At 35.6% G+C, this 25,204-nt stretch overlaps 6 protein-coding genes across 17 annotated transcripts; 3 read left to right on the top strand and 3 right to left on the bottom strand.

Moving 5' to 3' along the window:
* Positions 1 to 94: 94 nt before the first annotated feature.
* On the bottom strand, positions 95 to 2,599 carry LOC124184247 (transmembrane protein 184C). The gene is made up of 6 exons (XM_046573763.1): positions 2,084 to 2,599; positions 1,914 to 1,950; positions 1,537 to 1,814; positions 1,072 to 1,278; positions 770 to 985; positions 95 to 685 (listed from the first exon to the last, which is right to left on the bottom strand). The coding sequence occupies exons 1-6, from the start codon at positions 2,329 to 2,331 to the stop codon at positions 376 to 378; spliced, it is 1,296 nt and encodes a 431-aa protein (XP_046429719.1). The 5' UTR covers positions 2,332 to 2,599; the 3' UTR covers positions 95 to 375.
* LOC124184242 (zinc finger protein 275-like) lies at positions 1,579 to 7,892 on the top strand. 6 transcript variants are annotated; one of them, XR_006871145.1, is made up of 9 exons: positions 3,294 to 3,454; positions 3,807 to 4,071; positions 4,184 to 4,702; positions 4,775 to 4,931; positions 5,025 to 5,240; positions 5,367 to 5,515; positions 5,844 to 6,528; positions 6,728 to 6,933; positions 7,337 to 7,892. XR_006871145.1 is itself a non-coding variant. In XM_046573742.1 (8 exons), exons 2-7 carry the CDS (start codon positions 3,820 to 3,822, stop codon positions 6,513 to 6,515), a joined length of 1,965 nt encoding a protein of 654 aa, XP_046429698.1. In that variant the 5' UTR covers positions 1,579 to 1,709; positions 3,807 to 3,819; the 3' UTR covers positions 6,516 to 6,528; positions 6,728 to 7,892. The 6 variants fall into 6 exon arrangements, 5 of the variants coding, with proteins under 5 accessions (XP_046429698.1, XP_046429699.1, XP_046429702.1 ...); XM_046573742.1 differs by lacking the exon at positions 3,294 to 3,454 and adding an exon at positions 1,579 to 1,709 and having other exon boundaries at positions 6,728 to 7,892; XM_046573743.1 differs by lacking the exon at positions 3,294 to 3,454 and adding an exon at positions 2,946 to 3,076 and having other exon boundaries at positions 6,728 to 7,892.
* Positions 7,393 to 11,653, bottom strand: LOC124184239 (Bardet-Biedl syndrome 7 protein homolog). 4 transcript variants are annotated; one of them, XM_046573726.1, is made up of 14 exons: positions 11,498 to 11,601; positions 11,208 to 11,376; positions 10,926 to 11,124; positions 10,682 to 10,850; positions 10,521 to 10,597; positions 10,164 to 10,419; positions 9,815 to 10,080; positions 9,536 to 9,725; positions 9,252 to 9,332; positions 9,018 to 9,161; positions 8,812 to 8,933; positions 8,621 to 8,730; positions 8,252 to 8,528; positions 7,393 to 8,071 (listed from the first exon to the last, which is right to left on the bottom strand). In XM_046573726.1, the coding sequence occupies exons 2-14, from the start codon at positions 11,350 to 11,352 to the stop codon at positions 7,939 to 7,941; spliced, it is 2,169 nt and encodes a 722-aa protein (XP_046429682.1). In that variant the 5' UTR covers positions 11,353 to 11,376; positions 11,498 to 11,601; the 3' UTR covers positions 7,393 to 7,938. The 4 variants fall into 4 exon arrangements, with proteins under 4 accessions (XP_046429682.1, XP_046429681.1, XP_046429683.1 ...); XM_046573725.1 differs by having other exon boundaries at positions 11,208 to 11,653; XM_046573727.1 differs by lacking the exon at positions 9,018 to 9,161 and having other exon boundaries at positions 11,208 to 11,653.
* Positions 11,654 to 11,656: 3 nt separating this feature from the next.
* LOC124184259 (anaphase-promoting complex subunit 10) lies at positions 11,657 to 12,770 on the top strand. The gene is made up of 3 exons (XM_046573783.1): positions 11,657 to 11,898; positions 12,006 to 12,258; positions 12,343 to 12,770. The coding sequence occupies exons 1-3, from the start codon at positions 11,874 to 11,876 to the stop codon at positions 12,632 to 12,634; spliced, it is 570 nt and encodes a 189-aa protein (XP_046429739.1). The 5' UTR covers positions 11,657 to 11,873; the 3' UTR covers positions 12,635 to 12,770.
* Positions 12,771 to 12,999: 229 nt separating this feature from the next.
* On the top strand, positions 13,000 to 25,098 carry LOC124184235. Of its 4 annotated transcripts, XR_006871144.1 has the most exons (18): positions 13,000 to 13,144; positions 13,279 to 13,413; positions 15,039 to 15,190; positions 15,282 to 16,232; positions 16,307 to 16,718; positions 16,833 to 17,281; positions 17,362 to 17,519; positions 17,600 to 17,853; positions 17,943 to 18,191; positions 18,265 to 18,438; positions 18,499 to 18,659; positions 18,757 to 19,009; positions 19,104 to 19,350; positions 19,461 to 19,834; positions 19,936 to 20,247; positions 20,397 to 20,666; positions 24,492 to 24,619; positions 24,869 to 25,098. XR_006871144.1 is itself a non-coding variant. In XM_046573716.1 (17 exons), the coding sequence occupies exons 1-17, from the start codon at positions 13,012 to 13,014 to the stop codon at positions 24,500 to 24,502; spliced, it is 4,695 nt and encodes a 1,564-aa protein (XP_046429672.1). In that variant the 5' UTR covers positions 13,000 to 13,011; the 3' UTR covers positions 24,503 to 24,658. The 4 variants fall into 4 exon arrangements, 3 of the variants coding, with proteins under 3 accessions (XP_046429672.1, XP_046429670.1, XP_046429671.1); XM_046573716.1 differs by lacking the exon at positions 24,869 to 25,098 and having other exon boundaries at positions 24,492 to 24,658; XM_046573714.1 differs by lacking the exons at positions 24,492 to 24,619; positions 24,869 to 25,098 and having other exon boundaries at positions 20,397 to 20,960.
* LOC124184256 (RWD domain-containing protein 2B) lies at positions 13,495 to 14,944 on the bottom strand. Its single transcript, XM_046573779.1, has 4 exons — positions 14,746 to 14,944; positions 14,421 to 14,627; positions 13,878 to 14,315; positions 13,495 to 13,785 (listed from the first exon to the last, which is right to left on the bottom strand). The coding sequence occupies exons 1-4, from the start codon at positions 14,818 to 14,820 to the stop codon at positions 13,558 to 13,560; spliced, it is 948 nt and encodes a 315-aa protein (XP_046429735.1). The 5' UTR covers positions 14,821 to 14,944; the 3' UTR covers positions 13,495 to 13,557.
* Positions 25,099 to 25,204: the final 106 nt, after the last annotated feature.

Below are 25,204 nucleotides of genomic sequence, written 5' to 3'. Positions count from 1 at the left end.
CAAGCGGAGTAAATTGTGCCAGTATTTGTGAAATCATAATTTACTAAAAGCTGATACCTCAAAATTTTAACGGGAAACAATTTTTTAATATAAATATTTACATCATCACGTTTATTCATATTTACAAGATCATTATGAATGAATTGTTATCCTGCTTGAAATATTTCTCTTACACTCTACTTTCTTCACCTGAGGTAACGAGAGTTCTGAGCCACATATATTGCTATTTTGATAGAGTCACTATATATAATATCTTATTAAAATATATATTATTGCGGATATCAAAATTCTGCTAATTCTTAACAGATTTTAAACAATTCCAACATTTTCAAGTTTTTAGATTCATATATCTGATCTTCGTTGTTACATTTTCATTTACGTATTGATAGCACGATTATTGTTCATTGGAACTTCAGGGCTTAAGTCAACGAAGCCGGGAATAAAATCCTGGGAGTTATCATTACTTGTACCAGCTTCGTTCGTGTTATATCCCACGAATGAAGATGCTGGTGCACTTTGAGCTGATGGGATTTGTACCTGGGGTAATAGAGATGTGCGCTCATTTGCACTGCCCCAGGTTTGTTGATAGGAACTGCGCCCGCGAATCCTACGGCTCAAAGATGATCCTACGACTCCCAAATGCTCCTTAATGTCATTATGAACATCTGAAACGTCCCACATTGCTCTGAAAGTGTTAAATAGTTTGAATTAATACGATTCACCCCTATGTCTGATCTATTTAACGAGTTTCACAATTTTTATCATTTACCTAAACGCATCCCACCATACTTGGCTCTGTGCTAAATTAACAAACGGTTTGTAGCTGAAACTGTAGTGATGAGCTACAGCAGCCAGAAACATTTCTATACAAATTAGAAAGTCCTGCAACTTTGACGAAATATTTCTTATATCGTCTGTGTTGTCTGTGTTGAAAATACTCGATATTACATCGAAATATACTAGGAAGGCTACAATCACACCTTGACTGAAACAAACGAAAATTTATACACATATATGCATTACTTGAATAATACTGCATAATTGAAAATATCACTATTATAAAAAACTTACAAGAATGAGAAAAATACGACAGCTTTAATGCAGAGGAATTTCCCAATTGGTTTCATTGGCCTCAGTGCCTCTGAATTCGCTCGATAAAACAATACTAAACAGTACATTGCTATGAATTGTGATAAATTGTTGAATGCAATCATGTACGGAAAGGCAACATTTGCTCTGAATTCACCTTCGCCATAGACTCCGTTCAACTCGCAAATACTGCAATTCATAAAAAATTTCAAGCTCAATGAATGGCAATTATTTTTAAAATACCAACTTGTATATCATTAAGAAATTTTGATTTTAAACTAGGAATTGAAAGATGTTGTCCCTTGGCTACAACCAGTGCTTAAACACATTTTATCTATTTCTTACGGGGTAAAAAATACTGCATTAATTTCATGCTAAAAATATTCTATTTCTGCTAATTTATTGCCCTTTTTGTAAATGAGAACAAAAAATGACTGTTGAACTAACAATGAAATCAATGTTGTTATAGGTCGAACAGCAGTGTACTGAAGAATGCCATGTTTGCACATGTGAACAAACTCTTTTCCCATTTGCCAATCTGGTAAACAACAGAGAGGAAACATGTGGTGAACCTGTGGCGCCAGCTCCAGTCTTTGCTCCAAGTGATGATCAGCGTTAAGGTAAGCAAGTAGATACATCATGAAGTTGTAAATCACATATGCTTCATAGCATTCTCGCAAACTGTCCATGTATATACTTTCATCAGGAAAAATAAGGCCAAGCCACTGTAAATGATAGAATAATATGTATTCTTTATTAATTATTTTACATCTATTCCTAGATCAAATAGTGAATTATACATTGATAGAACCGAAATAACTTACAGCATTAACCGCATATATTGGAACCATCCACAAGATTCTACAAAAACAATTAATAAGTAGAATATAAAATACCAGTTGCACATTGATAAAAGTAATAAAAGTTACTAAATTTAATAAGCTTTATGATTGAATCTCGTATCAGACAATTATATATTCTGAAATTATTATACCTGATAATATATTTTTGCAGCTTTGGTTGGGTATAGTGTATCATGTGTTGTATAATTTCATAAAATGAAATTGGTAGGGCCAGCAGGACAAACGCACCCCCGGCCAAGGCGCCTTGATCTTGTTTTCTAAATCCATTGTTGATAGAGTTTGTCAATAATATTGGTATCAATATTATAATGACTAGTCCATAGAGACACGTCAATAATGGAAGAATCCACACCCGCCAACGTTGGCAAATTGACGCCATCGCTTATTGAAGCATTCCTGCTGATCTCCACATACTTATTTACTCAGGAATATTTAGTTTTTGTTGTGTCATTTACAATTGGTAATAAGTATAGGTATGTATTACGTATAATCGAAATAGATTCATTTCACTAAAATGTTGCATTAGGACAATGGTAAGTATTATTAATAATTGATTTATTATGCCCGTTGCTCAGTGTCAAATTAAGCAAGGGCGTTTGTTATTAATTATTGAAAGATTATCTGCGATTAATTGCTACATACTGATTATGCAGCTTACAATTAAACGATTGTTCATTAATAGCTTATTTGATTATGTATTTTTATCATTTGAGGAAATTTTATACGAGATTCCAGAGTTCACGCTGGAAGAATTTTTAACGAAGTTATTCACATAACAGATGCAACAATAATAAAGGATTTTCCTCCCTCAAGTGTGACTGTGAGTCAGCTGATACTTGACAGGCGATCGTTGGTAACAGTCTCAATAATATGATGAGCTGCTGAGCTGGACGTGGTATTTGCGTCACTTAAATTTCCTGATAAATACTATCATAGGCATGATTGTGAAAATAATTTAACATTGCAAATTGATCATTTATACCTAAACAATTTCCGATAAATATGATAAAGTGACAGACGGATGTATGATTCATTGACATTTCACGCGATATTTAGTTTCTGGGGAACAAGTTGGGGAACTTTGGTACTTACAGCGGTGCCAACATATCATTATTATTCTTTATGTACGTATCTTGTACATTACATACATACCTAGAACTATGAACCGAAACTATAATATTGAGAACTCGCATAAGTTGTGAAAAATATTTAATCTGAATTCTATTCCACGTCACGTGCAAAGATCTCAATGCATTTTTTAATTAACGAGTCTGAATATACTGTAATAACTTATGTGGTTCAATTAACAGTGGTAAATTTTCTTTGTGAATCGCCTGCGCGTTAGTGACTTCCGGTGTAATGGCGTCAAGAAGTAAGCACTGTTGTCACATTTTGATCTACAGTGTTTCAATATTTCGCCTTTGTTTATATCAGTCGAGTTAACGCATTAACAAGTTTATAACCAACAAAAGAATTATAAGATAAACCGAGGAAGGTGATAGGTGGGAATATTTAATCCATTTCTTTGTCTAATAACGAAAAGAAAATTTTTGCCAAGTTGTGGGTGCAGTGACCTTGAGCCTTCTGTCATCGCATGACGCCTAACTTGACGCGGGAAATTCAAATATATTTAATTAAAAATGATCAGAAGCTGGCGCATCGGAGTGTCTTGCGAGCTGGAAACTTGCAGGACTAACAATAAACTAGATTACATAGCGAAATTACTCGCCAGTGCATGAAAAGAAACAAAGAAATTCTCTCTTACTTAGGGCTATAAAAATATTGGGCCGCCTAGAAGTTGCAAAGAGATCTGAGTTCTTCTGAACAAATATGCAACACGAATATTATTTGCAGCATCATCACTACCATGGAGGTCGCGACTGATGAAGAGGCTCAAGCAGTGCTGTTAGAAGAAATGGAGGGTGCACAGTATATAACCATACAGCCAGCAGATGCGGAATCTCTCTCCAAAGGAGTTCCTTTAATTACTTTAAACGGAGAGTTAATTCCAGAAAGAATGGTTGTAGAGATGATGAACGTCGGTGTTGGCTCAGAATATTCTACCGCAACTCAGTACTATGAAACGGAAGATGATCTTTTATCACATGAACTAACAGAGGTAAAAGGTTTTTTAAATTGTGATTTGTAAAGTGTACAGGATCCTGAGAAATAACGAGTCCTTGAAACTTGATACAATTACAGCTTAAAGTTACGTAATATCCAATTTCCAGGAGGACCGTAGATTAGCTGCAGCATTAGTTGCTGTTCAGTTGCAGCAGCAACAAAAACAACAACAATTGCATAACCAGCAGCACGAAGATCCCACCTTACCCGATGTTGGTCATTTAGATTCACTTTCGCCTGTTAATGCTTATATGCAGACAATACCTGACCCAGATCCACCGCCAGTATATCCGACAATGCAATCAATGAAACGGATTTCTCAATCTCAAAATGTAAAACAGGAGTTTATCAACATAAAAAGCGAATATGAGATTGATGTTTCTGCAGAGAGCAGTGAGGACGCAGCGCCTACTTCAGGACCAAAAAGATCTTTGCCTCATAAAAAAAGAATCCCTAAAAAACTGAAGCAGCAATCTAAACGGACTTCCGGCAGAAGAGATAATGCTAAGTTAAACCAGGATATTGTTTCTCAACAACCAGCTAATGAACCTCTGATGCATGCGTTTAGATGTGAATTGTGCGGCTGTTCGATCGGAGGACAATTGAAATTCTTTGAACACTTGAAGGTTGGATTGTAAACAGATTTTTATTCCTTTGGCAAAGGGACCTTTCCATTCAATATCTATCTTTCATTGCAGGCACACTATGAACCGGTAAAAGTAGAATCTAGAATAGCACAAACCACAAATACGAGCATTACGATATCTGTGTCAGACTCCGTTCAAGGGATTGATACTACTGTAATAGAAGAGTTTAGTGAACCTGAAGATCTTATGGAAGGCATACGAGGCGTCGGTAAGTTGCATCTAGAAAGTTCATATCCAATAAACATTCTTTTTGCACATTAATAAGTAAACATTGATACCAGTATCTTTGTTTTACTCACAGTTGAGGAAACAGGAGCTCATATTGATGAAGAAGCTGATGGTTCGCTAAACGATGTTAATGGGGGGCCAACTTTGTGGGCAATTTCGGATGTACCTGATCACGGGGCGCAGGAACAGGTGGAAACCACTACAATTAATGAAAACGATTTACTAGATAGAGAAGAGATCGAAGTGCCACAAACTAAAAAGAAGAAATCGCAAAAACATAGAAGATCAAGTAGGTATCTTTCTTATAAGATATTAGTTACAAGCATCCATTATGTAAATCTTCAGATATAGAAAGAAATTTCTATACAGAAGCTTGAGTTATGCCATGACGTAATTTACTTTTATTACTATACTGGTACAGTTGACGAACTTGCCTGCCCACAATGCGGTCGATCATTCAACCACAAGAATAGTCTGGTTTACCATATGAGATCTCATAGTGGAGAAAGGCCACATCAGTGTGACGTTTGTGGAAAAAGTTTCTTTGCCGCCAGTGCATTAAAGGTATATCATTATATTGGATAAGATTGATCCGACATTCAAGACCAACAACTACTACTCCACTACGAGTAGTGGCAATGCACATACCGAACGTTTATTTTGGACATACTTTCTTATGCAACTACCTGAACTTTATTGTAGATTAATATTGTTTTAGGGAATCGCCACCATATGTAGCGGTGTAGTGCACTTTGACATTTGGCGTATTGTACAGTGTCCATAATATAAAATTTTATCTAACCCTTACACTTTACATTTTTTTAAAGTTTGTAAACAATCAATTGTTTTTGCTTTCTTTTAAAATGACTTACAACTTTTTTAAATTTTGTAGGTACACAAACGATTACATAGTGGCGATAAACCGTACAAGTGCGACGATTGTGGACGTCACTTTCGTCAATGGGGTGACTTGAAATATCATTCGACTAGTATACACTCTGAACAAAAACAATTCCAGTGTGAATATTGTGGGAAAGACTTTGCACGAAAATATTCTCTTATTGTCCACAGACGTATTCATACTGGTGAAAAAAACTATCGATGCGAATATTGTAATAAGACTTTTAGAGCAAGCAGTTACCTGCAAAATCATAGACGAATTCATACAGGCGAGAAACCCCACCCATGTACAGTTTGTGGAAAACCCTTCAGGGTAAGAAGCGATATGAAAAGGCATCTGAACACGCATTCACGCGGAAGATTTGATAGGCCTGTAAATCGTACAACCATGACTAAAAATTTGACGGATGATGAAAATAAAGCATCACAAGTCCGAACGATTCAGAATAGTTTGGTTGAGGACTTAAAGCTGGAAGTTGAAGGTAATGGAGTTGAACTTGTTTCACCAGAAGACAATCCTGAGAGTATTCTACCACATGAAGGTGGGCAGAACATGGATTATTCTGCTACACGTACAGCAGATGGTGGAACAGATAGAGATCCTTTGGAAGCAGATGTGCGATCTACAGATACATTGTACACATGGCCTTGTTATCATCTGTAGCCTATTATTTGCTGTGAGTTAGATTACGAATTTGAATCATCTGTTTTCAGATATCCTCCATTAAAGTAATTGAATCAAGCAGGTTCATTGATATCAATATGAATAACGCGATGTGTACCTAACTGGTTGAATCAGTTAGTTATTGCTGAGATGATTGATACAAGTCTCTTGAATTAATAAAACCAATTTTATATTTAACCTTTGTGTTACAGATCGAATTATTTCATGTAACTGTGGCTGATTATTGATGTACAGTGTTACGTGCAATCATAAGTCAGTGTAAACACTGTATCAAGGAGGACATTTTATCGACAGATCTCGTACATTAATTGACTTTTCTGATGAAAAAATCAAACAAATTTTTTGAATGATCTCATTCAAAGTGGCTACTTGATAGTATATAATATTGGTATCAATGGTATGTACGTGAATTATGTATTTACTTTACCAACATTTGATATTTCATACTACAGTGCTTAATCAATATCACTGAGCACTGTTGCCATTAGTACAATTAATTATTACGTAATTAGTCAAATGAAATACATATACACTTGCATCTATCACACAAGAATCACATTGCGAAATACAACTGCGTAAGCATACATCAACTATTTTGATATAATTTCAAACGAAGAACTGAATAACTAAAAGGAGACAGTAAAAGTTTGATATGTTCAGTATAAAGTATTTGTTACTTTGGAAGTTATGGAAGAGGATAAATTAGTTTAGATTTCGATACTTTTTATATGGTAGAATATTGCGATATTATGTATAAAAACAATTGGTTATTCATAAATATTTCTTTATTGCTACAATAGGTGAACTGGCATCAATTAAATTCCAAAAACTATTAATGAATTATTTTTTCTGCCAATTTAAATTACTCTTATTATATTTACTATTTAAGGCGATCGAGGCTGTTGATCATTCTTGCATGTTGCATGAATAAATAATTAAATAAATGAACGAATTGAGGCTGCTACCGTGATTCATTAGAGTTGTGGAAAGTATGAAACCTATTTTGTTTCGATAAATTAGAATTAGTGGTGACAGGTCAGGGCAACATTCTCCAAAAACACAAGACTACAATCATTGAAATTTATATATACAGTGAACTTAGTATTTTTCTTAATATATTTTCAGACTAGTGGCATAATTTATAAACAAATACTAATGAACGCAGGTTAACACAAACGTTGAGATATAATTGGAAATTCTGTATTTGAAAAGCCTATACACACAAACATATACTGCGTCATAAGTCTAGTTATGTATAGAATTATAATCCTAAAATTCTATATCATGTTTTCAAACTTAAACTAATTAGTTGTTTATGTGAAAATTCAATGTTGAAAAATATATTTTTTACACAGACACATGTACACTAATCTTAATCTGTCTCTTCATTTTATTTGGAGTCTTAGTTTTGTTGCAATCGTGGAACAGGTGTTTCAGCAGCACTATTGTTTCCGTTAAAAATTTGTAACAGTAGTGTAAGATCCCTCGATTCTAATGCTGGTCTTAGTTTCTCTGTTGCTGTTTTGCTCGTAACTCTACAACATTATGTATGTGAAATATACCTGTATGTGTACAAAAAAATCTAAAAATAAGGTGTAGATGGACAATCAGCTTATGAAAAAATTACTGATAAAATTAAAAAATATTTCATCAGTTTACTAAACAAAAGCTAAAATTTTAATGTATATTACTCAGTGTAAGTAAAGTTTCTTTACATTTGACCACCTCTGGCTCGCTCCCAATCAACGTACAAATCGGTAATCGTTCCATACAACCTCTGCAGCATATCGGGATCTTTTACAAGCTCAGCTCTGAGATTTGATTCATTTTCGAGTAATTCTTGATACTTTGAACAAAGTTGCTCCGGATTAGTATTTAGTTCCCACTCTTGTAATGCATCGAGAATTTTAACTTTTTCCTTTATGGCTCGCGCTGCCTCAATTCGAGGTAGGACTAAATCCAAAACCCTGGAAATACTTCCATTGGCGATATCTATCGATGTTTTCAGCCAATGTATACATCACAGAATGAATGATTAAGTTTTAAAATATTTGTTTTAAATATTTTTAATGGCTATAACTTACTACAGAAAACGTCCAACCGTATTTTTCTTTTGGTAGCTTCTCCAGTTAATATATCTCGCAGAATAATAATACTTGATATATTTTCGCTCAGAAATATCGCATTACCTTTTCTGAAAGTAAACTGTATTAATAAAAAATAGGAATAATGATAAATTTTGAAAAGCTTTCAAATACATTAATCAAGAACTTGCTTGTAATTGCATTTCAACATAGTTCCGACAAAGGTTGATGTAAATATTAAAGTGCCTTCGCCATCTTCCAAATGGGGTCTTTCAGGTACGTCAGGAAGGGCCAACGAAAGCCAGGCATGAATCTGTAATGTTAATCATAATATGTACACTTATCTAATAATACTGGTCCTTCTAACTGCAGTGTATTGCAAATATTGCTAATGTACCTCAGCAGCAGTGAAAGAACCACGCAAATTCAGTTCATTAAACGGACCACCCAATAATACGGTATTTTCATCTTTGTGAATTCTTGAATGGAAAGATAACGCATGGATTGGAATTTGGATTCGCCGACAGCATTTTGGTTGTACCTTTAGTAATCAAGCTATACATCAATATTTAAAAGCAGAATCATTGATTGAACCCTATATGAGGTCGATCAGAGAATAAAAACGAAATACCTGCGATGTTACATAGATCTGCAAGCATCCAGGCTGTCCTTCAATTGTCCTCAATCTCAAATCGAGACGATTGGTGTTGATCTAAACCATGATACAATTGTGCGTATGAATTTGCATCGTGTATTCTATCTGTAGTAATTGTAACAGTGTTATTTATTTTTAGAAATGTTTGATTTTTTGGTAAAACCCAAGCATTTAACGCCATTCTTTTATTTCAATTAATATGTATTAACTGTCAGAATTGATTACAGGGACTTTTACCGTGTATCAGTCCAAGGCTTTACCTGGCATCTATAGGTAGCGAGAACATAGTTTCCCGATTTATGATCACATGCTGATAAACTAGCAACGGCACTGTTACTCTCAACATCAAGTAAATCCACAGGAGTATCAGATTGAAGTAGTATGTTATCAATGGACGTTTCTAATTCAATGGATAAAGTGTAGGACGCATTTTCCTTATTGATAAGCATCCTGTGTGTATAAGAAGAAAATCGAGCACAGTTAGTTTCTTTGAACTCAATTAATAATTCTAAATAGCTTTGTAATCATTTTATTGTCACCTATGATTAACGTTCAGTATCGGTGGAGCTAAAGCATCGGTTCCCACATCAAAAGACTCCTTTTGTTGGTTTTTTTTTTGTTCTAATTGGTCGATTTCTATTTTCAGTTTTGTCATCAGTCCGATATCCTGGTCCACCTCTAACAAACCTGGTGGCTTTGTCGTCAGACCGAATATTCGCCCAGAATATGTGGTCGCTAAAACTTCTGGATAACCCACAGCTCCAACTATACCTCCTACTACCGCACTGACACTTTCGCCACAATTCTGTAATGTTACAAAGAACAAATTGCATTGTGTGGTTGTGTGTGTAATACTTCAATTTTTTTACAAGCCGTTTTACAACTTACATGCCGAAATCTTAATACAGGTGTGGTATCATCCTCTTCAGGAAATGCAAATACTTCTATAACTCCATTCTGTCTACCGACAAGAATATCCACACCATCCTGCAATTCATAAGTGTCTAGAGATGTGATTTCTGCTCCATTATTGCTAAGCAGCCAGGTTACTCTCAGAGTTTTATCCCTTTGAAGTGTGAGTAAACCAACTCTACCATCTGTTGTACCTACTAAAATACGATCTTTTGATTCAACGTCAGCTTCTCTAAAATAAGATTGTATCCATGTCAGTCTTTCATTGATGACAGTCGATGGTTATGTATTTTATTTGTCATTAGAGAGAACAAATTGAAAAATAATTAATACCTGTAAGGTATCAAAATTGTTGGAATTGTGGTTAATCTAAGCAACGTTGGTGTCCTGCCGCCGTGGAGAACTCGTACCTAATCCAAAATACACATAACAAATTGAAATGTATATTAAAATTACAACATTGTATTCGATCCAATGAAATGCATCAAATTTACAGCACAATCTCCGCAGGCAAGAACAGCAACAACAGCGGAACCTTCGCCTGGTAACAGTAGAACATCCATTACTCTCTCTCCAACCAAGTACGCGTCTGCATCCCTACAATCGTGATATCGGTGGTACAAATCCTTAGCACATGCTGATAGATCTGGTCCCAGAACGCACCTGGCAATAGAAAAAACTAGTCTAAACAATTATCCAGTGTCATTATTGTAGAAAAACTTATCTTTGTGCACTTACATTGCAGAAATGGGTTCTAGCAAGTTTGTATCAAATTCTAAAAAGACTTTTCCTCTTCTCGTGTATCCCTTGACTGAATTGCCAACGGCAACAAATATTTTATCTTTCTGAGTCCCGAGTACGCCGCCCAACGAAATTCCATTAACTTTTGGCCCCGGTAGGGATTTAAATATAATTTGCAGCTCATCTTTTTTCATCCCTTTCATTGTATACAAGTGAATAGATATTTTAATACTAGTTGAGATAAGAATCAGTTACTAATGCTATTTTATCCAGTCTCACCACAGATGTGTAGAATGCCATCATGATCACCTACGACAAATCTCTGAGTTTGTTGTTTCGGATCTGGTGTAGGCAACAATCTTGTCGTTCCACGAGAAGTGGAACCCACCGCCATATAGTCAATCCTCGTCAAAGACAACGTCATTATTGTTAGTAAAAGTTTCTCTCCCTTGAAAATATATATTAAAGTCCTGATAAAGCTCTGTATGATATAGAGCGTTGCATTTTCTGTGTCCAGCACATGTGGAATAATCAATTTCACCATAGCAACAATTCAAATCATGACTCACAACACCGTTGACTGCAGATTTCAACAGTTATATCAGTGAGTTGAAAGCACAAACTTGAATTCGAAGTAATTAACTCGATCCAACACCCGCTGACGTCACGTCCGTATGTGAGAACTAATGCGACTTTGGTATGTCCGGTTCTTCAAAATTTTATTAGGCGGATTTATTTGAATATCTAACGACGTGGTGGTGTTGGCAAGTTTATTTTGAGTGCTGTACTAGTTTGTACATCATTTTATGAAAATGAGCAGAGGCCAATAAATCGGCCGACAAAAGATACAACGTATCATACAATATCGCCTTTTGATCCTACGATCGAGTAGACAAAATAATCAACTTTTAAAGTTATGCTTGATAACCTCAAATTTCTTTACTCATGAGCAACAAAACAAGCGGCGGAGGTTGGTTGGCGTTTTATTTACTAACGATGTAATACTAGTAGTAGAGTCCTTTAAACTCCCACATGAATAATATGTATTCGACTTAGTTCCATAATAATGTATTTTAGGTGACTTGGATCCGGTCCAAGAAGAACTTGCTGGTCGGGTTCGTGAAGTCGGTAATCAGGCAATATGGAGTTTATCTTCTTGCAAACCAGGGTTTGGTGTGGATCAGCTACGAGACGATATAACAGAGACGTATTGGCAGTCAGATGGCCAATTACCTCATTTGGTCAATATTCAATTTAGGAGAAAAACAACCATCAGAGATATATGCATATACACGGATTATAAACTCGATGAGAGCTACACACCGAGCAGGTGAAAAAAAAAGTTGACTGCAAAAAATTATTCCATCAGCATATCAAATTTTGCAAAAACATTCCATGGAATAAACTTTTCCAGAATAAGCGTGAGAGCAGGAACCAACTTCAACGATCTTCAAGAAGTAGAAGTCATGGACCTCAACGAGCCCAGTGGCTGGGTGGTCATTCCAATTAAAGATATTAATGACAGACCTATAAGAACGTTTATGATTCAAATCGCAGTGATAACGAATCATCAAAATGGTCGAGATACACATATGAGACAAATCAAGGTGCACAGTCCAGCACAAGATATACTTGGACCTCCAGCTCCTCATATACCGGGTCAGTTTTCTACAAATGAGTTTCAGCGATACGCAACGATCAGATGAATTACTCATTTATTTATTAAGATCTGTTTATAAATAATCATGAAATATATGAATACTATTTTATATACCTATATGTCATATTTATTTATCTTGCTGAAGAAAGTGTTTCATACTGTAACAGGCTGACTGGAGATGCAGCCATGTAAACCTTTGTGTACATGGATTGTTTTCATTGATAGATTATGAATGTCCATACATATGTAGTATCATTCACTAGTTAATCCCATAGTTAATACCTTACAACAGTCAGAAGAAATATAAGCTTGGTAGAGACTCCTGACACGTAAACAATGTCTATTCTGAAGAACCATGAACAAATTCTTTGAGGATTTATATTTGGCTGGCAAATATCAGTACGTTGCCACAGATGATAGAAGATGCCTAAATATTGGATTCTATTCGCGATTGTTATATGCATTATAAAGTCATCAAGTGCATTTGAAATCAAAGGACTTCAGAATGACCTTCTGCTAGTGGAAAATTTCTTTCAAAAGCTAACTACTGACCATGGTGAGTGATAGATGTATGTGTAATATTAAAGTAAATTTTAATTAAACATTAGCCAGTTTTTAAAAGATTATTATACTTTCTACACAGCCTTCATTAATTCAAAAGTTCTCTAATCATACTGAAATGATTTTTAGGATCAATACTACCTGGTCAAGATTTAACTAAGGCTTTCGATGCAAAAATAGCCAAGTTTCTTCAGATGACGCAGAGACCGTTAGGCTGGCGCCATAGGAGACATCTTGATGGCCATGTGGCACGTTTAAACAATGGTGAGAAAATAATCCCGTAATAAGAAAAGTATACAGCAATGAATCAAGAAAGCCCAATATCACAGTTTTTTAGAAAATAAATTGATGATATATTTTCATCCATTGTATAAAATGTACAATAATTAGGTAAACGTAACAAATGTACTATATTGGAGGTTTTCCGTCAACTCCAAAATATTCTTTAAATGCATATTGGACATTATGCTCAGTAAGATATTTATAAAGTTCGCCCATGTCATTGTGTCGATCTGAGCTTGGAAATGATATTTCTTGAAAGGTTGAAAACTTCCTGTGAATATTTAAATTACTGTTTTCCACAGGATCGTCTTCCTTAAATTTAACTAAAATTTTTTGCCAGTTCATCGCCTTTATCTGTGAATAAGTTAAATGAAAATAATTAATCATACAAGAGGTTAATGACTTCAAATACGTAAATTGAGCTAAGAATACATTGATCAACTCACTCTTTGCCACCAATCTTCACACTCTTCCGAAGCTCCTTCTATACATACTATTCCAGGCTTCCCAGCCAAGCAAAAGCCCGAAAGATTATTTTCTTTCGCTATTTCAATAATTTCTCGACGTTTAAGTTTACTATAAATATGATGAGAGTATATCCAATATCTAGAAAAACTCAGAACGATTTTCTTGCTCAGTTTAACAGGTGACTTTTGGCTCGTTTTACTGTTGGATGATTTTAAATATTTTTCTAAATTTTCCTGTACCCACGAGATCAACATATATATAGAGGGTAACCCCTCTTCTTGTGAATTGGAAAAGTTTATTAAAGAGGTATTAAAATTAAACTGTTGGATACGATCAAATAACTCGCTTCTAACGTAAACTTCTGGCTTTGTCATTGGGTAATCGTTGGGCAGTGTGACGTACAGCTGGCATTTACCCTGAAATAAGTCAACAAGTATTTAATTCTAAATATGTTTTGCAGTTGAATTTCAAACGTAATGAAAATACTGAAAATATTGTTTAACGAAAAGTGAAAGACTTACCTTAAGATGCAAAATAGTAACAATATATTCCAGGGGGTGTGGAACATCAGAATGTATATCCAGTATAAAATTGTTTATGTCAGCTAAAATTCCATGGTCAATAACTGTCAATTCGTCCGGATAAATAGCTTGCAAAGCTTCCAATTCTGCTAACTGTGCCTGATAATTTTCTACTCTCTTATCATTGACCGACATCCTCTCAAAATTCTAAAATGTGTTTCCAGTTTTATCTTATTTATTCAAAATTTTATCAATCAAAAGTATATTTTTTACACTTTATACAATGTAGCAGTTCAGATTTATGTTATTTTAAAGGTTATCTAACCTGATTTTTATCACTGTTGGTAAATAAATTGATTTTTTCATATACTACGCATACAGTGGCGTTGTTGGGCGACATGGAGTTTCTACTGATTCTATGACAGTTAAACAACCAGTTGCTCCTATGGTCATATTGCGGTTGTCACTCATAATATCAGTTCCAGTAATTACATATCTTTAAATCAACGTATTCATATTTGATTTGTATAAAGTCTTGCAGCCAATGAGATTTTTGCTTATTCTCTATTGGTTGCTGATCCTCCATGGCGGGACTCTTAAATAATTTGTTTCCAACAGGGATTGGAGTGTTGAAAGGATTTTCTGGTATCTTTGAAGACCCATTTCCAAATTCATTGGCCATATCAATCTTTGCTTATTATAATGGTAACGAACTACAATGGTTTACAGTTACTCTTGACGCTTCATTAATATCCCTATATCGGTACAATGTGAGTTATTATCCAAATTATAATTAATTGGTAATTAAGAGTGGTTATTAATTCTTGGATTGTAATATCATTCTATCATTTAATCATCTAGGGAAACCAATTTGAAAAAGCTTGTTACTATTTGCTTACCGGCGGATCTCATCTAATTGCGGACTGTTCGGAGTTTGGCTGCGTATTTGTAATAGGCAAGATTGACGGTAGTGTGACGATCTTACGTTTACAACGTGAAGTTCATAAATACATTCTACATCCTGTCCAAGATCTCGAAGGGCTGGGAGATGTTCGATTATCAATTTGGCATGGAATGAATCAAATGTTTCTTGGCATAGCTTCGAATGCCAATGTATCAATATACCAGTGGCTAGGCGAGCATTTTGATTCAATTCAAGTTTTAAATTATGGTACTGGGAAACTAACACCATTTAAGATTGGAGGATCAATGTATTTAACCATAACTGGAACTCAGACTACTACAGTATTGAAATTTATCTTACAATCAAACGTGTTTGTTTTGACACAACGACTACCACCGGCAAATGATGCTGAAAGTTTTTACATGGAAAAAGGGCATCAGAGAGAACACTACTTAGCTCTGTCAAATCAGGACTCTACCATCATGTATAAATTCGTTCACGACCACTTTGTGCCTTTTCAAAATATTGAAAATGCTGATTGGATATCATCTATCACAACCAAAGAAACAGTTGTATTATTAGCATTAAAGAGGGGCTTGCTGAAAATTTATCAGTATAATGGTTGGAAATTTGTTGAGCTTGGCATAACAATGGCAGAAATTGATCAAATTTATCCTACATATTTGGATGGTGAGGTCATATTAATTGTAAAACATAAAAATGCTATGTGGAGCTTCAAGAAATTAATTTGGGTTCAGCAAAGTACGTGGGAAATTCTCAGAGATAAAACGAAGCTGTGGTGTCTTGAAATTATAGAGAAAGCAAAAACACAGCCACCAGTGCGACCAAAATTTAATGGAGCTGTTAAAATCCAACACGGACACATTGGAAAACTTCAGGCAAAAAAGGTAAAAATATTGTCGTTTTGTCAAATCTGTACTTAATTCCTATAATGTAGTAACCGTGTCATTCAAATTGACAGGTAAAGGGCAGGGGTATGGAACAGTTGATAAATTTGTCAAATCAGTTTACAGAACTACGATCTGGTTTGTTAGCTAAAAAACAGTTATTTTCTCAATTCGTGCTAAAAAAACACCCCAAGATCAACACACTGTATGCCTCTAAAGTCCATGGACAATGCACATTAGGGTGTAGGATAAATCGTCTGAGTACTGCCGTAAAAAGTGAGCTACTGAAAAACTTAGCAAAACCAAATGTCATTGATCAAGTTTTGGTATTTGAGAACGTAAAAGCCCAGTTAACTGGTACCTTGCCATGTCCAAAGTCTGCAGTTCTTCTGAAAAGTGTTACGGTCAGTAACCGGATAAATGGAATAACATTTGCATCCCTCCAAAATGATTTATTGAAAGTATCTGGAGATCAAGAAGTTACAGGTGAGTTATTAGACCTGCAAAGAGGCAACACAATATGTATAATCCCAACTGTTCTGTAGGTACAGATTTCATAAAATGCATTAGTACTACATTTAATCATCTGGACTGTTTTAGGACATCACATTTATAACAGTCTTTCTGTGTCCAACGTATTGGTTCCTCTCGGTATAGCAACGCAATTGACTCACCAGGAAATAAATGCAATTTCAATAAAAGCTAACAATCTATATTTGGTGCAAGGTGGAATTTTATTGCCCCTTAATGGTCCTCCTGTCACGATAAATGACACAAAAACAGTGTCCAAAGTAAAAGTAACTGGCCCTGTTCACTTGAGAGGTAAATTAAATGGCGATGGAGTGAAAGATTTGAAACCAGTAACTTGGATAGAAAAACCTTTGATACTTCGGGGTAATTATTCCCTACGAAAGGTCACTGTAACAAATCAGGCAAAAGCTTCTGATCTGTTACTGGACAGGAAGAGATCTTTGACTCAGATCAGGAGTGAAGCTTTACGCCTTGATGAAAGTGTGCCAGTTCACTTGAAATTGTCAAAACTTAGAACGGTTAGTTTTGAGGAATATTTTTGTTTATCGTATACTTGTTTAATTTCATTAATCCATATATTTTATATGTACTTTTGCAGACTTGGACAAAGATTACTGCAGATATAACTGCTGATTGGGTTACAGCTCTAAGTGACAAATCAATTACTAACCATGTAAAAAATATCACTGGCACTAAACGCAGTCCAAATGATGTTATTATTACAAGTTTATCTTACGATGCTTTGCCTCTTCCAAAGTATGTGCAAAGGTTGCTAATCAGTGATGTAATTACATGTAAATAAGTTTTATTTAAATATTTGAATTGCTCTTCTTTAGGTTTCAGAGCTCTTTTTGTGCCTTAGAGGCGACAATCGCAAACATTGAAACATGGTCTGTAGAAGTTGATGAGGCTTCAGCTAAGACTTTGAAAGCTGTACAAATTTTTGGTGCTTCCACATTAAGTTCAACTATAATGGATACAGCTACAATAACAACGGCCAACAAATTAAATCTAGCATCGAAAATTTTCTCAGGAACTGTTGAAGTTCACCAAGCATTGCTTGATGATATTGCTGGGATTGATTTTCAAAGTGAGTAAATTCACTACAATTATAAACTATTATAAATGAGAATACGAAAAAATTGGTAGTATATTCAAAATCAACCTTTTATCTTTTAGGACTGTGGGTTGCCATGAATGCTTGGCGTAATCCGGGTACTATTAATGGTGTCGTAAATGCATCAAATTTAGATATCAAACATCTGCTGGCTGCCAAAGGATTCGTACCACCTTCCATAACCAATGCGAAAAATTTCATTTCGAAAGGAAACATATATTTTGAAACCTTGAATCAGGAAAATATTTCTGCTTTGGCACAGAATATTGTTAAGTTGGATGAAACTGCGTCTCTAACTAACATTGCATTTGGTATGTAGTTTCCTATTCTTGTTCTTTTTATTGGAATAAATCTATCTTCTTCAAAAATGTAAAATTCTTTCAGCTGGTGGATTGGTAGCACGTACGTTCAAGACCTTGGTAGCTCCCATTGATCTTTCAGGAACTCGTAACATGGGCACAAAAATAATTGCAGGAAGCCTGAAATCTGCCAATTTAATATTACCCTATTCCTTCACTTATTCATCTAGCAACACACCTACCAATTTAATTGTAAAAGGTAAGTAAATATAGTAATTTCCAAGTTGCGGAACAGAGTACCAACAATTCTTGTTTGCAGGTTCAATCACGTTTGCAGTAGAACCAAAAATTCAAAGTATCAACGGTCTCACCTTGCAAAAACTTTTCGATAATATTTGGTTCATCAATAAGCCCTGCATTCTCTCCAATGCACTATTTGATCTTAGGCATGCCGTATTCAAAGGACCCGTACAAATATTAGTTAGTACTTATATTTCTGTAAACTTGTAGTGTTTAGAAATTGCACTGATTTTTATGTACATATTGTACTCATCAGAATTACAATCTATTCTATTAGGGATGGCTGAATACACAAAATTATGGACCCTGGAATCAAATCTCGAAGTGGTTGCTTAGTCGAACCAGATCGCAGGAAATATATGAAAATGTTTATTTAAAAAAGGCAAAAATTCCGAATATTATATGTACAAAAGGTTTGTCACTCTTGGCATCCGCATCTTTTTTAGCTGAACTAGTCGAACACTCGTTAAAAAGAGACAGTAGTCAAACTGTCTCAAATGCTATGCACTTCCAAACATTAATAGTGTTAGGTAAGTGAATCTAAAACTTTTTTACTGAAATTTTCAGTTTGATTTCGCTAGCAAGCTCTTCTTGCTGTAATCTTATAACTGAAAATCATTTCAGATGATTTAAACACTCAAAGTAAAATTAATGGGAAAGATTTGTCTATTGACATTGTACGTTTCGACGTCAAAGAAAACATAATTACTGGGAAGAAAACTGTGTTGTCATTGCATGCTGAAAACTTTAATGGTGGTTTCAATTTTGGTAGCTGGCAGACAAATACCTTGAGTGTATTAAATAATGGAAAACCAATCATTGTTAGGGGATTGAAAACCTTTGCAAATATTACGCTACTGAAGCCTTTGCAGTATGTATTTTATTCTAATGGATACCACGGATCTTTTATTTGTAGACTTAGAAAGTACATTTAATATTCGTCGTGAAAATTAATTACCTCAATTCAACGTATCTCAACAGAGTGGATGGAATGGTGAATGGGTGCGCAATGAAGAAGTATCTTCTGAAATCAATATCCCAGCAAGTAGGTGGGACAAAAAAAATTCATGGGACTATAATTACGTCAAAAATTGTCATTGATGGTCAAGTAAATGACATCGATCTGTCATCTCTGGTGAAGCATCAGTTGAAGAAGAATAAACAAGTTCAAATAATAAAGTCTCAGATCATAATGAAGGGTGATGTCACGATAATGGGACATGCTGCAGTAAATAGACTGTTCCATGGGGTGGAACTTAAAAACTTGGATCGACTTACTTTGGATTTAGAATTAGTCAGTGCCAGAATGGTGGAACTTAGTTACGTCGCAAAACAAATTCATATATCATTGTCACGTAAGTTAGATTATTTTATTTTTTAGCAAACAAAACTTTTCACAACAAAGGTTTCACAACTGATCTGTACTAATTTTTATTTTTTTTACATTTTGAAATAGGACGAGCTTGGTATTGTGATAAATTAGAACTGATTAAAGTAAACTCTACGGCTTTGACCTCAGGCTCATCCATATTTCATGCGGTACTTTTTGAAGGTCTAGGAAACTGTTTGTTCAAAATTGGCGTACTAACATGTGATGGAGAAACAGTTCAACTTCTTACCTTCCCTCCGAACTCCAGCAGAGTATTATTCAGCCAAGTTTTTCAATTGGAGGGAATTCCACTAGTTGTTGTTGCAACCTCAGATCCTAATGGCGGTGTATGGATCTATACTTACGAGCATGTGGAGAAGAAATTTCGTCAAGTCGCCGGTTTGTGTTTCACAGTTTGCATCCTTCAGAAAAATATCCGCTGAATTAACTAACTTTTCGGACAGCCTGAATATCTGCAAACTATCGAGCCTTACTAGAATTCGCTACTTAACTGTTAAAGAAATTAATTTAGCAAACGACATTTTCAGGTTTCAACCTACCTGGGGCTACGCAAGCATCTGCTATTGTGTCATCTGGCTCACTCTGGCTCGCTGTGCAGTTGACTTGGGATACGATAATACTACGATATGATACGTGGGGTCAATTCGAAGAATATACCCTACCTGGTTCAGAGTTTCTTCTAATGGAAGTGGCTCCAACAGGAGAGCCCTTAATATTCCAATCCGATGGTGTTTGGAAATTAGGAGGACTCTCAGGGCCACGTCAATTGATTGCCACTCAATTAAACGGAAAGATTGGTACGTATAGAGATGATAACGATTACTATGTGCAGGTGATTAGAAATAGCAATGCAAGGTTGCTGAAAACACGTTACGTTGGTAACTGAATTATTCCTCAACGAATCGTAAGTTGAATTTATTTATAATATATTGTTATTGTTTATTTATTGAAAGTCTGTAATTTAGTAATTATATAAAATGATATAGCAGGTGAACATTGTAACTTCTTGCGAAATTAATTACCTTAATTAATAAGCTTCAATAATGCAAAAGCTTTGATCGAGTGATGATCAAAATTTAGTAGGCATTTTGTTAAATTCTTATTTGTTGATGAAAAAATAAACAGATTGTTACCCGTATCGTTTTCACTCGACAAATTCAAGAGTAAACTCTTATCTACTTACTAACTTTTCTGTGAAAATTAAATCAAAATGTGAAACACAGAGTGATACAATTTCGATCAACAGTCAGATTACCAATAACTGTAAAATAATCTTTACTCACGGACAATATTTACATTTCATTACGATTTTTTTGATGTTAATTGCATTCATTACTTCTTGGTCTCAAACTACAAATCAGAGTTAATTGCATGGTTCGATATTCACTTTATGAATGCTCAGGATTGCTCTTGCAACTAGAAAATGAAGGACCGTAAATTCGTAACTGCTAAAAATTGCAATAACGGATAGTTTTCTTACGTTCGTAAAATTACACCAGGTACCTAGACTCAATAAAATTCTGCAACTAATTCCCTTACGGTTCAATCACGGTTTGGGCGCGTCCGATAAACGTTCTCTGTGATCCTGTTAAGGACGACCAAATCGATTCGTTTAAAGATATGGTGTCAGTACTTGAAATTGGGTCATGTTTTAATATTCTCGAATAGTGCATTGCATTACCGTTAAAAAATAACACAATGCTAAGATAGAAAAATGCTCTACCAACGAAACAAATCAAACATATGAGAGCAAGTGATGAGATTTTACAATTAGGAAATGTACCTTAATCGCGTCTTTGATGACGGTCACATCTTCATTTCCGCGTCCATGGTCTTCATCGGCATCAGTCTTACTCCTGCTATCAGGTTTCGTAGACTTCTGGAAAAAACATGGGAAAAAATTGTTAATCAATGATTAAAATTATTCCGTTAAGTACAATCGTGGTCACTTGCCAAATTTCTATTTATTTTCTCCTCGTTCCTTTTCCTTTCCTCAATCGCAGAGTTGAGGGCGGTTTGCTCGGCAGGTGTAAGGACCATTAATCGAGGATCCATGAGTATCCAATCGCTATGCAATACCTGGTCCATTTTCCATCTCTTATTCAAGTCGGGTTCAAGCAGATTGGTAACGACCCTCTTAACGTTGTCGCTCAAAATTTCTACCACTTTACCCCGAAATTTCCACCTCCTGTTAGTCTGTTGTTCGTACAATCTCTTTATGTTAGTATCATCAAAAGGCATGGCTTTGTTGAGTAATATGTAAAGTATCACCCCCAGGGACCAAATATCCGCTATTTTTGGATTGTAAGGTGATCCTCTCAGGATTTCCGGCGCGGCGTAAGATAATGAGCCGCAGTAAGTATCGCTCAGGACGCGTTTGCCTCGGCCGTCGACTACATATCTTGCAAAACCAAAGTCCGCTAATTTTACGTTGTAATTAGACGTGATCAGCACGTTTTCACACTTCATATCACGATGTGCTATTTCCATTTCGTGTAGGTACTGGAGTCCTGAAATTCGGTAATGGTAGGCAAAGTGGACAATTTTGAATACGAGACCCGACCATACCACTCGATGATGTTCGAAATATTCATTATGAGTGTATTTAAATTTTTTTTTTATTCTATTTTTATTCTTTTACCAAGAGCGAGTTGTCTGAGCCAAACTCGCGCCTGACTTTCCGCGACCACTCCGTTTTTCAATATAAAATCAAGGAGGTCTCCATTCTCGGCGAATCGCATGAATATAAAGTATTTCGACCGCCTTTGAAATATGCTGTGCACGTGAACTACGTGAGGATGATTTAATTTCACTAAAATATCTAATTCTCGGGGCAAAAATTTTTTGACAAAGTCCTTGGGTGCTTTGGCGGTATCCACGATCTTACACGCCAGTGTATTCGCTCTGTCAGGGTCGTTATCTGGCTTGTACTCGGCGAGATACACCTGTGCAATTACAAATCGTGTTTACCGTTATACCTGGCATGTATACATAATGTATCGCAGAAGTTTGCCGAACTTTGATATCGGCGAGGAAATTAGTTTACCGATAAGTCGATACGCTGTCCGAAAACAGCTTATACGCAGCGAATGTATTATACCTTGGCATACGAGCCCTCCCCAAGTTTTTTTATCAATCTGTATCCCCTTGCGGCTAAAGTTGCCTCTTCGGACGCTGTCTGGTTCAGAGCTGGCTGCGACATGAGACCTGGCAAACCAGCGGGGGCATCCTAGCTGCTCTGCTACCATAATTCACAATGAATTTGTTTGTCATTCCTTTCTGCCTTTTGCAGGTCGAATGGAATCTGCATTTATTTATACCGCTAACTGCAAGAAATCATCTTATAATAATAAACCCATAGAATTTAATTTTTTTTTCTGTCTTCATCGGTAGTTTGTTTAATTTATATAATTAACTCCGGATTGATTATATTTTTCGATTTTCTTACGAACGGGAATACCGTTGCTCTTGTCTTTTTTGAATAACCTCACGCGGATAATACACCGCGGTGTCAAATTAATTATCCGTTGAAGATTGCAGCACTTGCTTTAATTATCTCGTTTTCTTACTTTTTCCCACCTCCGAATTAGAGAAAATGATTTACTGGGAACACAAAAATCGCGCGACTACGTAACCATGTCTTTTCAAATTGCTAAATTCTATAGTTTTTCAAATGGTCGATGACAAGAAATTAGCCATGGCTATCTACGTTGTGTCTGTAGCATGCCTTGAAAGCAAGACATTTTAATATTGGACTCGTATCAATAATGCCTACGCGAAATCAATTCTCCAATGGATTTGGAACTTGTTTTTAGAAATCATACTGTGAATATATTTTCCGGAAACTCCACAAGCGTTTTGAATGGCTAGTATGTTTAATAACGATGGTAATTTGCCAGACATATTAATTCGCTATCGTGATGTTGCTAATGCGTTCAATCGAAATTTTACTTCACGTGTTTGCACGTTATCCTGGTTTCCGAAGGTTTAAACAACCTAATTTTATCGTTATCTCAACGTTCAGAATTGTCCGATCGATTGAGTAATGGTGAGAGTTCCAGGCGCGAAACACTATTATCTATCGTATAAAACGAACAACCAGACTGTTATTCGCCGCGATCCTCGTCAGCGCGGAGAATGGGTTCCACGCTGGTTAATAAAACGATTTCCTCGAGTAAACGAAATTTCAATTCTGAACCGAAGAGCTGTTTACCAAAATTGATCAACGCGGAAATCGATCGAAATTGCAAATCCGAGACTAATGTTTCTACGTCGCAAAATCGTCCTTTGGATTCTACAACGCTCCTATTTCCACTCTACGAGGAAAATTTTTTACTGGAAACGGTTGGTATTCAAATATCTTGCAAATTCATATTCTTTCATAATGTCATTGCTTTCTTGTTCTTTATTCTCAGATTAACAAAATCATAAAAAAACGTTGGCGGATCATCGGCCATACAACGAGATATGGTTGGTTAGCTGCAGCTGGCTCTTACAAGCCCGCTCTTTCTCCCGAGGATGCGAAGATATTATTAGCGCTCAGCAATCAGGTTTAGAATTAGGCTCTGAGACTTTTATAATAACTAACGGAACATGCACTACAATATATTATTTTGTTTCAGATTGGGGTTGAGAATTGTACCGAAGCAATCGAGAGAATTAAAAATTTGTCGGAAAATCTTCATCCCAGAGATGTGCCGGCAGCTGCTATCGCTATCTTGACCGAAACTCACACCGCCATGATTTTAAGGTATGTCCTAAAGTAGAACTGGTCTATTGTACATGGGGTATATTGTGGTATTTTTTATCCTTTGATGGGTAAGTTAAAATAAATTATAGTTTGAGAATTTACAAATGACGAAGTGTTGCTTCATACCTGGGTACCGGCAACACGGGAAGCAGATGCTTGAGTGGCGTACACTGTCAAAACATAAAATCAATCATCGGGATCGAAAACGAGGAAGGTTTTACTCATAAATACACGCATGAATTATTACAGACAGCGAAGACGGTTAAAATCTTACGCCAAGCTAGTACAGGACCGATTCCCGACGATTTTTACTATTTCCGATGTGTGTACAATACAGCGGGTTGATTTGAATCAATCGATGTAGCGCTTCGTAAGTTTCAATCAAATCTTCGTTTAATTTTTACTTCTTATATTCATTTGCAATCTTTTTATTCTTAGAAAATACAGATTACTGCCATGTTTTTGTATAATCGTACGTGTATAATATCTTAGTATTAAAAATACAGGCTTCATAATTAACAATACGTACTGCTGATTATTAAATGGGAAAACTTACTAAGGTACTTAATCAATAACTAGTCATTA

The sequence above is a fragment of the Neodiprion fabricii genome, chromosome 6 (assembly GCF_021155785.1).
Source record: "Neodiprion fabricii isolate iyNeoFabr1 chromosome 6, iyNeoFabr1.1, whole genome shotgun sequence".
Classification (NCBI taxonomy): Eukaryota; Metazoa; Arthropoda; class Insecta; order Hymenoptera; family Diprionidae; genus Neodiprion; species Neodiprion fabricii.
The sequence above is the reverse complement of the archived record's forward strand: the minus strand, read 5'-3'. Positions and strand labels throughout refer to the sequence as shown.

Bases quoted from the DNA above. Each gene is read 5' to 3' on its own strand.
- LOC124184242 (XM_046573742.1), top strand. From the start codon at position 3,820: ATGGAGGTCGCGACTGATGAAGAGGCTCAAGCAGTGCTGTTAGAAGAA. The intron at 4,072-4,183 runs GTAAAAGGTTTT...TCCAATTTCCAG, and splicing joins TATCACATGAACTAACAGAG to GAGGACCGTAGATTAGCTGC. The intron at 4,703-4,774 runs GTTGGATTGTAA...CTTTCATTGCAG, and splicing joins AATTCTTTGAACACTTGAAG to GCACACTATGAACCGGTAAA.
- LOC124184239 (XM_046573725.1), bottom strand. From the start codon at position 11,472: ATGGTGAAATTGATTATTCCACATGTGCTGGACACAGAAAATGCAACG. The intron at 8,934-9,017 runs GTACATTAGCAA...TTAACATTACAG, and splicing joins GTTCTTTCACTGCTGCTGAG to ATTCATGCCTGGCTTTCGTT. The intron at 8,731-8,811 runs GCAAGTTCTTGA...GTTTACTTTCAG, and splicing joins ATGTTGAAATGCAATTACAA to AAAAGGTAATGCGATATTTC.
- LOC124184235 (XM_046573714.1), top strand. From the start codon at position 13,012: ATGCCTAAATATTGGATTCTATTCGCGATTGTTATATGCATTATAAAG. The intron at 17,520-17,599 runs GTATGTGCAAAG...GCTCTTCTTTAG, and splicing joins GATGCTTTGCCTCTTCCAAA to GTTTCAGAGCTCTTTTTGTG. The intron at 18,439-18,498 runs GTAAGTAAATAT...TCTTGTTTGCAG, and splicing joins TACCAATTTAATTGTAAAAG to GTTCAATCACGTTTGCAGTA.
- LOC124184247 (XM_046573763.1), bottom strand. From the start codon at position 2,331: ATGGCGTCAATTTGCCAACGTTGGCGGGTGTGGATTCTTCCATTATTG. The intron at 1,951-2,083 runs GTATAATAATTT...TTGTTTTTGTAG, and splicing joins CTGCAAAAATATATTATCAG to AATCTTGTGGATGGTTCCAA. The intron at 686-769 runs GTAAATGATAAA...TAACACTTTCAG, and splicing joins GTATGGTGGGATGCGTTTAG to AGCAATGTGGGACGTTTCAG.
- LOC124184256 (XM_046573779.1), bottom strand. From the start codon at position 14,820: ATGTCGCCCAACAACGCCACTGTATGCGTAGTATATGAAAAAATCAAT. The intron at 14,628-14,745 runs GTTAGATAACCT...AACACATTTTAG, and splicing joins CCAACAGTGATAAAAATCAG to AATTTTGAGAGGATGTCGGT. The intron at 13,786-13,877 runs GTGAGTTGATCA...ACTTATTCACAG, and splicing joins GTGAAGATTGGTGGCAAAGA to ATAAAGGCGATGAACTGGCA.
- LOC124184259 (XM_046573783.1), top strand. From the start codon at position 11,874: ATGAGCAACAAAACAAGCGGCGGAG. The intron at 11,899-12,005 runs GTTGGTTGGCGT...AATGTATTTTAG, and splicing joins CAACAAAACAAGCGGCGGAG to GTGACTTGGATCCGGTCCAA. The intron at 12,259-12,342 runs GTGAAAAAAAAA...AAACTTTTCCAG, and splicing joins GAGAGCTACACACCGAGCAG to AATAAGCGTGAGAGCAGGAA.